At 43.3% G+C, this 10,507-nt stretch overlaps 1 protein-coding gene across 2 annotated transcripts in view; it reads left to right on the forward strand.

Moving 5' to 3' along the window:
• LOC101600196 (protein HIRA) overlaps window positions 1-7,443 on the forward strand; it is an 80,984-nt gene extending 73,541 nt beyond the window's left edge. For both annotated transcript variants that reach the window (XM_004670771.2, XM_045132524.1), the window contains one exon: window positions 6,626-7,443. In XM_004670771.2, the coding sequence (XP_004670828.1) occupies window positions 6,626-6,742 (117 nt within the window). In that variant the 3' untranslated portion in view covers window positions 6,743-7,443. The remainder of the gene's footprint in view (window positions 1-6,625) is intronic.
• Window positions 7,444-10,507: the final 3,064 nt, after the last annotated feature.

The following is a 10,507-nucleotide window of genomic DNA, read 5'->3' on the forward strand; positions in this document are numbered from 1 at the left end:
GAAAGGGATTTTTTGGTTGTTTGTTTGTTTGTTTTTGTTTTTCAAGGTAGGGTCTCACTCTAGCCCAGGCTGACCTGGAATTCACTATGGAGTCTCAGGGTGGCCTAGAACTCACAGCAATCCTCCTACCTCTGCCTCCTGAGTGCTGGGATTAAAGGCATGCACCACCACGCCCAGCGAAAATTTTTTTTAACAGGTGTTTTTTCTTTGAATTTATATGGGGCTAAACCAACTCAAAATATTCAGAAATGCTATAAACAGGAAGGAAAAGAAACCTATTGCTTGATGACCAGTTTGTTCTTCCTTTATGTAACCATCTATACAAAATCTATCTCCTTAATATTGAAACCCCGCTTAAAGAATTCTAAAACCTTCAGAAAATCCCTGCTGTAGACTGACTGAGCTATCATGAATATAGTATTACATGTAAAATCATATGGTACAGAAATATATGCAAGCCTCCGAATATGGTATACTCAAGGCAATCTATGCACTTACAAACTCGTAGGAGTAAAAATAAGCATTTGCATTTTTATCAACTATACCTACTTGGAGCTGGGGAGGAAGGAAATGGTCTTTCAGTTAGAATCAATTTGAACAAAAGTAAAAATAGCTACATGAAATATTCAAGAAATGCTTAGAAGATTTTCACTGGGTTAAGAACTTGGGAAGGACTATTCATATCAAGAGAAAATGATGTAGGAACTATTTTGTGAAGGGCTCTGAATGTGTACTGGCAGGGAATTAGATTTCAGGTACCAAATTAGATACTTTACAAAAAGGTACTTTAGGCCGGGCCTGGTGGCGCACGCCTTTAATCCCAGCACTCGGGAGGCAGAGGTAGGAGGATCGCCATGAGTTCAAGGCCACCCTGAGACTACATAGTGAATTCCAGGAGAACTTGAGCTAGAGTGAAGCCCTACCTCAAAAAAAAAAAAAAGAATGTTTGCCTATCATATTCTTTAGCTCACTGTGAGTTTGAGGCCACCCTGAGAATACAGAGTGAATTCCAGGTCAGCCTGGACTAGTGTGAGACCCTACCTCGAAAAACCAAAAATAAATTTTAAAAAAAAAAAGGTACTTTAATTTTTTTATTAAAGACTTAAGATTAGCGCTGGAGGGATGGCTAAGCAGTTAAGACATTTGGCTACAAAGCCAAAGGACCCAAGTTCAATTCCCCAGGACCCACATTAGCCATATGCACAAAGGGCACATGTGTCTGGAGTTTGTCTGCAGTGGCTGGAGGCCCTGGCATGCCCATTCTCTCCCTCCCTCCTTCCCTCTCTCTTTCTCTCTGTCAAATAAAAATAAAATATTTTTTAAAAAACTAAGATTATATTAGGTGTCATTATGTAAATTCTGTATGAAAGCAAACCAAGCTGACTAGATGATACAGGATTTAGTGTAGGACTATTTTACAATAAAAGGCTCTCTTCCTAATCTAAGCCATGTTCATGTCTTCTCCCAAGGAGCTTGAACAGAGCTATCTAAATAAGGCTGAAAGGCTAACAAATTTCTTCTGATCCTCTAAATCATGGTTTATAGTGATTGATCTAATATGTAGTACAGTATATGATCAAATGTTTGATTTTCTTACAAGAAACAAGGACATATGCTGACAGAGTTTTGTTTTAGTTTGGTTTGGTTTTGGTTTTTGAGGTAGGGTTTCATTCTAGTCCATGCTGACCTGCAATTCACTATGTAATCTCAGACTGGACTCAAACTCATGGTGATCCCCTACCTCTGCCTCCTAAGTGCTGGAAATAAAGTCATGCAACACCATACCCAGCCTGACATAGTTTGGACTTGCTTATCCTAGACTGGCCACTAATGAACATATAATGATGTCTCTAAATGTGCTATCTGAAGTAGAAACTGGTTTGTTACCAAATCATTAAAACTTTTCTTATATCCCTTTATGTTCTATCTGCTCACTTACTGCTACAAGTTTTCAACAAAATACTTTGTTTCAAAGACCCTCCTAATAGGAGAAAAAGATGGTGACATCAAAATAAAAGAGAGACTAATTGAAACGGGGGATGGGTATGATGGAGAATCGATTTCTGAAGGGAAAAGTGGGGAAGGAGAGGGAATTATCATGGTCTATTGTCTATAATAATGGAAATTGTCTATTAAAAAAATTCAATATAAGCTGGACATGGTGGTGCATGCCTTTAATCCAAGCACTTGGGAGGCAGAGTTAGGAGGATCACTGTGATTTTGAGGCCACCCTGAGACTACATAGTAAATTCCAGGTCATCCTGAGCCAGAGTGAGACCCTACCTCGAAAAACAAAAACAAAAAAATTCAATATAATCTGACAAATAAACCTCCTTCCTGTTATTTAAACTTCTTTATACCTAAATATTGCCAAAATTGACGGAATTATTGGAGAAATTCTAAAAAATTTTCATGATGATGTAAACTGTACTCCATAGTCCATTTGTTCCCAATGCGTTAGGAGCCTTGCTTTGCCCTGGTCAGGAGTTTCAAAAGGTGTTCCTTTCACTGCATGCAAAAATACATACATACCCAGATTATGTATAATAATATTTGTTAAGGTCCAAGCAAGAGGAACACTGAAAAAGAGAATGCTGAGTAAAACAATATGAAGCAAGCCAATTCCCAATGCATATGTCAGCCACATACCCTGGCTATTTATCACACAGGTATTTGGATTCACCTCACTGTGGTCAAGTCCAACATTCTTGTTTGTTACACCACCCAAATCCAGGCAACGACTGCGGAGTAATTCCCTCACAACCAAACGCCAGGGGAGCACAGCACCACATCCCAAAGAGAGGACTTAAAATACATACATATATATGTATGTATGTATGTATATTTTTTTTGTTTGCAAGCAATGAGAAGTGTGGAGAGAGAGTGAGAGAATGAGAATGAAAGAGGGAATGGGCATGCAAGGGCATCTTGTCACTGCAAATGAGCTCTAGATGAATGCACAACTTGTGTATCTGGCTTATATGTGGGTACTGAGGAATCACACCCAGGCCATCAGGCTTTGTAAGCAAGTGCCTTTAACCACTGAGTTATCTCTGCAGCCCTGAGAGAACTTTAAGTGCTTCATATAAGGCAGGTCTTGTGTGGGTAGCATCAGCTATTGTGAGGTCATGAATATAACAGCCACTCTGTGTCTAGAATACAGCAATCCAAGGTACTCTCCCCCACCCTTTGACTTTTATATTCTTTCCAACCCCTCTTCCACAATGGTTTCTGGGCCTGAGAGGGACTGAGATAGGTGTCTGTCAATGCTGAGCACTCCACTGCTGCTTTGATATTTTTTTCTCTTGGAGAGTTTGGAGTTTCCCTAGTAGTCACCACCAAAAGAGGGAGTAAATGGGTTGGAGAGATGGCTTGGCAATTAAGGTGCTTACCTGCGAAGCCTAAGGACCCATGTTTGACTCTCCAGATCTTTTTTTTTTTTTTTTTCAAGGTAGGGTCTCACTCTAGCCCAGGCTGACGTGGAATTCACTATGGAGTCTCAGGGTAGGCTCAAACTCACAGTGATCCTCCTACCTTTGCCTCCTGAGTGCTGGGATTAAAAGCGTGCCCCACCACGTCCGGCTTTTTTGTCTATTTGTTTTGTTTTGTTTTTCGAGGTAGGGTCTCACTGTAGCTCAGGCTGGCCTGGAATTCACTCTGGATTCTCAGGGTGACCTCAAATTCTCAGCAGTTCTCCTACCTCTGCCTCCTGAGTGCTGGGATTAAAGGCATGTGCCACCATGCCCAACTTTCTCTCTCTCTTAATAAATTTTTTTTTCAACAATTGTTTTAGAGCCAGGCATGATGGACACACCTTTAATCCCAGCACTCAGGAGGCAGAGGTAGGAGGATCACTATAAATTCAAGGCCACCTTAAGACTACATAGTGAATTTTCCTGGTCAGCCTGGGTCAGAGTGAGACCCTACCTTGTAAAAGAAAGTGGAAGTGATATTAACATATGGGCATAAACATAACTATTTAGAAGGTTGTTTGTTGGTATTTGTTTAGCCAGACCACTGTAGTAGCTCCCCTAGCACTTATGCTCTCCCCAGCCATAACCTTTTGACGAGGTATTCAGTACCAGGCATGGATTCCTTCCTGTGGAGCAGACCTCATTTAAACAGCGAGCAGTGGGTTTCCCCCATAAGAAACATGCCACCATTGCATTTGGCAAATCTTGCCTGTCTGGCCAGCTGTGTAGTTTGTAGGGTCCACTGCTAGCTAAGCCTAGACTTTTCTTCTGCCAAACTTCATAGCACTTTCTAGCACTGAGCCACCTAGCCAGTAGAGAGAAGGCTTCCAGCTCATCTCCAGCTTGATTTCCCAGTCTCCTACATCCCAAGCATGTGGAGTCTTCAGCAGTGGGGTCTTACCATCTAGTTCTGGTTGGAATAGCCTGTAATATTTTGAGGGCCTCAGGGACCTCTATGACCAACAGCTCACTGGGAGGTATCCCACTCATAGCACTGAAATTTTTCTGTAATAACCTGTAGCTTCTGAGTGTAGCATTATCCACTTGTGCAGGGTCTTAGTTAATTGTACTGGAGGTCCTTTCCCTTTTCAGTCTTTATTCTTGGCTCATCTTCTGTACTATTTGTTTTCAGTTTTAATTTGTGTGTGTGTGTGTGTGTGTGTGTGTGTGTGTGTGGTTGTTGTTTTTTGTTTTTCAAGGTAGGGTCTCACTCTAGCCCAGGCTGAACTGGAATTCACTATGACCTGGAATTCAGGGTGGCCTTGAACTCACGGCAATCCTCCTACCTCTACCTCTCAGTGCTGGGATTAAAAGTGTGTGCCACCACGTCAGGCTGATTTTTAAAATATTTTATTTCAGCTGGCCATAGTGGCATATGCCTTTAATCCCAGCTCTTGAGAAGCCAAGGTAAGAGAATCACTGTGAGTTCAAAGCCACCCTGAGATTAACTAGTGAATTCCAAGTCATCCAGGGATAGAGAAAGACTCTACCTCAAAAAAATGATTTTTTTTTTTTATATGTGAGAGAACAAGAGGCATTTAGAGAGAAAGAATGGGTGTGCCAGAGCCTCCAGCCACTGCAAACAGACTCCAGACCCTTGAGCCACCTTGTGCATCTGGCTTATATGAGTGATGGGGTATCAAACCTAGGTCCTTAGGCGTCGCAAGCAAGTACCTTAACTGCTAAGCCATCTCTTCAGTCTTGAATGCTTTCTGTTTATTTTTTTTTCCCCCAAAGGGTCTTGCTGTAGCCCACACTGACCTGGAATTCACTATGTAGTCTCAGGGTGGCTTCAAACTCACAGTGATCCTCCTACTTCTCTGCCTTCCCAGTGCTGGGAATGAAGGCATGCACCACTATGCCCTGCTGTCTTTTCCCATCTTTAATTTCCAACTTGTGTTCATGATGTTGTAGGGGTTTGTTGGGTTGTTTTGTTTTGTTTTGTTTTGTTTTTTATCTGCACAATGTTGTGGATTGAACCCAGGGCCTTGTGTATGATAGGCAAGTACACTACCACCAAGTGACATATCTAGTCCAGCCCTATGAATACTTTTTTGTTGTTGTTTTGTTTTGTTTTTGTTTTTGTTTTTCGAGGTAGCGTTTCACTCTAGTTCCAGCTGTCCCAGAATTCACTATGTAGTCTCAGGGTGGCCTTGAACTCACAGCAGTCCTCCTACCTCTGCCTCCTGAGTACTGGGATTAAAGGCATGCGCCACCAAGCCCGGCACCTATGAATACTTTATATCAGTTGTCCAAGAAGACTCAGTAAGGCTGGGCATACTTACACCTTTAATCCCAGCACTCAAGAGGCAGAGTTAGAAGGATCACTGTGAGTTTGAGGCCAGCCTAACTACTTAGTGGATTCTAGGTCAGCCTGGACTAGAGAAAGCCCCTATCTCAAAAAAAAAAAAAAGTGGCTCAATGGTTAAAGGCACTTGATTACAAAGCCTGGTGGCCTGGGTTCAATTCCCAGACACATATGTAAATCTGGGCTTTTGTTTACACTAGCAAGACCCTGGCATGAGCACACATGCACGCACACATACACACACATGCAAATAAATAAATTTATAAAAAATATAACATATGCAAATGGAAATAAACAGCTTGTGTGAAGTTAAGCCCAAAATTATAACTTTTTGGTACTCAATTAATGCCTCATGCTTGCTAGGCAAGTACTGGATCTTGAGCTTTTACCTTTCTCATGTGGAACCCCTCATCTTGTGAGGTGTTGTTTTGAGACAGGGTCTCACTCTAGTCCAAGCTGACCTGGAATTCACTCTGTACCTCCAGGATCCTCCTACCTCTACTTCCCAAGTGCTAGGATTAAAGGTGTGAACCATCACACCCCATTCAGGTCAAGCTTTTTGACCCTTTGCCAGGCATTTCAAGTAGCAAGCTAAGACAGGCTGAGGGTAGAACTTGCCCTCTCCTTCATTCTAATATCATAGTGTCCCTCTTTCTGCCCCTGTGTCCTGCACACATGTCTGGTCCAGACTTTTACCTCTTTGGGGTCATAGGTTCTGAGGAATCATTCTTTTCCTTTTGCAGTTTATCTAGTGGCTGAAAATTATCTCTGCCAAGCCAGGAAAGGCCCCATGGTCTTGCTGTCTCTGGGTGTTTCCACTCAGCTGTGACTCTTACGTCCACAGGGTCTACGAAAGAGGGAGCTACTCAAGGAGCTGCTCCCAGTCATCGGGCAGAACCTCCGCTTTCAGCGTCTATTTACAGAATGTCAGGAACAGCTCGACATCCTGAGGGACAAGTAGCCTGGCCTGCCCATCTGCAGCAAGGGCAGACCTACCATTGCCACTGGCCGGTGCCCAGGACTACTGGGCTACAGTGGGAGATTCTGGAAGATGTGTTGTCTTGCACCAGCACAAGCCCAGCTCCCTGGGCAAACATGCCCTATGTCCTGGGCCAGAGAATGCCTCAAAAGGGGACAGCTTGTCCCTGCCTCCAGGTCCTCATGTGGGGCTGGCGCTCTGCCTCGCAGCCCTGGGGCCAGCAAGGCACTCCAGGTGTATCAACTCCTGCTCGGCCCCAAAGTGGACACTAGCCCCTCCCACGGCCGGGGCTGTGCTGCTTCAGCTATGACGAACGAGCCATCTGTGAGAGCGAGAATCGGGAACATTAGGTATTATGCAGTCAGCAGACTGACCCGGAGCCTGTGTAAAAGGAAAACTGTTCCAACACGGACTATTTTTGTACTAGAATTTGCTAACTTGTAATATGGAATATTCTTTTGGCCAATAATCAGGATATCCCTATAAGTTACATTGGTCACTTATAGGAAATTTAAACTCTAATTATGACAGCTACACTGAAAATAATTGTACTGAAATCAATTTGTCTATCTTCATTTGGCTTAATTTTTAAATGTTTGTAAAAAGAGACATGGGGGGTGCGGTAAAGGGAGGGCAATTTCTTTTCTAAGTGTAAAATAAATGAACATGCATTGGATACCAAACCATCTTGCTTCCCTGCCTTTTTCTAATGTCCACTGTCCACCTCCAATATGGATCTTTCTCCTGAAATGGACAGTGGGAGGGTAGTGGAGCCTGAAAGGATACTTTGGAGTCATCTGACCTCTCAAGCTGTCCTGGGGCTAGCAGGTGTATGTCATTTCCCCAACTGAGGTATTGTGGCCCTTGGTTCTAGCTTACCTGTGCCCCAGATATCGTGACCATTCCGGCCTACAGCTAGCTATGAAAAGAAACCAGTAGGTAGAGATGAGTATACTGAGGAATATTCATAAACCAGCTTTGAGGGAGCTCATAAGTTCAGAGCCAGCCTAGGCTACCTAGCAAGAGTCTGTATCAAAAGATAAGAGATTAGGCTGGAGAGATGGCTTAGCAGTTAAGGTGCATACCTGTGAAGCCTAAGGACCCTGGTTCGATTCTCCAGGTCTCACATAAGCCAGATACACATGGTTACACATGCATGTGGATTTCGTTTGCAGTGACTAGAGGCCCTGGTGTGCCCATTCTCACAACCCCCCCCCCCCCGTCTCTAATAAAATAAATGATGAGAGATTGGGGCTGGAGATGGCTTAGCAGTTAAGGCATTTGCCTCCAAAGCTAAAGGGCCCTGGTTCAATTCCCCAGGATCCAGTGTAAGCCAGATGCACAAGGGTACACATGTGTCTGGAGTTCATTTGCAGTGGCTGGAAGCCCTGGTGCGCCCATTCTCCCTCTATGCTTCTTTCTCTCAAATAAATAAAATATATTAAAGAAATAATGACTGTTAAAGTTTAAAAAAAAATGAGAGATTGCAGCCTGGCATGGTGGCGCACACCTTTAACCCTAGCACTCAGGAGGTAGAGGTTCCCACTGTGAGTTCAAGGCCACCCTGAAGATTCCAGGTTAGCCTGGGTTCAAGTGAGACCCTTTCTTGAAAAAAAAAAAAAATAGAGAGATGGGCTGCAGAGATGGCTTAGCAGTTAAGGCACTTGCCTGCGAAGCCTAAGGACCCAGGTTTGATTCCCCCGTACTGTACCCACGTAAGCCAGATGCACAAAGTAGCTCATGCATCTGAAGTTCATTTGCAGTGGCTGGAGGCCCTGTCATGCCCATTCTCTCTTTTTCTCTTTGAGGTGGTGTCTCACTCTAGCCCAGGCTGACCTGGAACTCACCCTAATCCCAGGCTGCCCTCAAACTCAACAACAATCCTACCTCTGCCTCCCAAGTGCTAGGATTAAAGGCATGTGTCACCATGCCCAGTACCCATTCTCTCTCCCTCCCTCCCTCTGTCTTCTCTCAATCTCTTATGTTTGCAAATATTTTTTAAAAAAATAACTGAGCCAGGGCTGGAAAGATGACTCAGCAGTTAAGGCGTTTGTCTGCAAAGCCTAATGATCCGAGTTTGATTCCCCAGTACCCACCTAAAGCCAGATACACAAAAATGTATGCATGCATCTGGAGTACATTTGCAGCAGCTGGAAGCCCTGGCATGTTTTTCTCCCCCCCCCCAACCTCCCCTAGCAAATAAAACAAATATATATATATATATATATATATATATATATATATATATATATATATTTTTTTTTTTTTTTTTTTTTTGGTTTTGCAAGGTAGGGTCTCACACTATCCCACGTTGGAACACACTCTGTAGTCCCAGGCTGGCCTCAAACTCAGGACAATCCTACTTCAGCCTCCTGAGTGCTAGGATTAAAGGTGTGTGCCACCCAGTTAATAAAATACATTTTTTTAAAAAACTGTGACCTATCTATATTAAAGGCTATTATAAGGACCTTTTAAACCTGATAACTAAAAACTTCAAAATTGGTTAATTTCTTAACTTTTTCAATGTTTAGTAAATTTTAAATTCTCCAAGATATTTTAAATGTTTGGGTTTTGTTGTTGTTGTTGAAGTAGGGTCTCCCTCTAGCTCAGGCTGACCTGAAACTCCCTATGCAGCCTCAGGCTGGCCTCAAACTCACAGCAATCCTCCTCCCACCCACGTGCTAGGATAAAGGCATGAGCCACCACACCCTACTCAAATGTTTCTTTCTCTTTTTTTTTTTTGTTTTGTTTTCTTAAATATTTTTTGTTCATTTTTATTTACTTATTTGAGACGGAGAGAGGGAGAGAAAGAGACAGATAGAGAATGGGCGCACCAGGGCTTCCAGCCACTGCAAACGAACTCCAGATGCGTGCGTCCCCTTGTGCATCTGGCTAATGTGGGTCCTGGGGAATCGAGCCTTGAACTGGGGTCCTTAGGCTTCACAGGCAAGTGCTTAACCGCTAAGCCATCTCTCCAGCCCTTGATTTGTTTTCTGAGGTAGGGTCTCTCTCTAGCTCAGGCTGACCGGGAATTCACTGTGGCCTCAAACTCATAGTGATCCTTCTACCTCTGCCTCCCAAATGCTGGGATTAAAGGTGTGCATCACCACGACCGGCAAATGTTTCTTAACATAAAAATGAGGACAATTTCAATTCTTCATACTTCCTACCTTACCCTCCTATAGACAATACTCCTTCCTTATCAACCACCTATACTATTTTCAATCTTAGCTATAATATTTTCCTGTGGCTCTGTGAATTATCTTTCTCCTGAGGAGGTGGCTTCCTATCCATCCAAATATGAAAACTCCTAGGAGTAAGCCTCCTAACAGTGTAGGAAAACAAACAGCAGTTTCCATGTGCACAAAGTATAATGTGATATTTGGCCAGAAAGGGGATGAAAAGCTGAGGCTCTCAGAAGCCACACCTGTGTTGCTAGAACTTTAGTGACCAACTCCAGCAATTGTGGAGTTACTACATGTTACAGGTCCAGAGCCAATAATTATCTTGGGCTACATCTGCCTTTTAAAACAGTTAGCTTAGGGGGCCGATGTTGCAGCTACCTTCTCGTTGCTGGGACAAAACACCAAACAAAAGCAGCTGACGGGAGGAAAGTATTTATTTTGGCTTATAGTCTCAAGACAAGCTTCATGATGGCAGAAAAAAGCATGACATGAGAAGAAGCTGGACATCACCTCCTTGCCAGTATCAGGAATGGGCCCGACTGTGACAGGGGAGCTGGCTGTA

Source organism: Jaculus jaculus, chromosome 13 (assembly GCF_020740685.1).
Source record: "Jaculus jaculus isolate mJacJac1 chromosome 13, mJacJac1.mat.Y.cur, whole genome shotgun sequence".
Taxonomy (NCBI): domain Eukaryota; kingdom Metazoa; phylum Chordata; class Mammalia; order Rodentia; family Dipodidae; genus Jaculus; species Jaculus jaculus.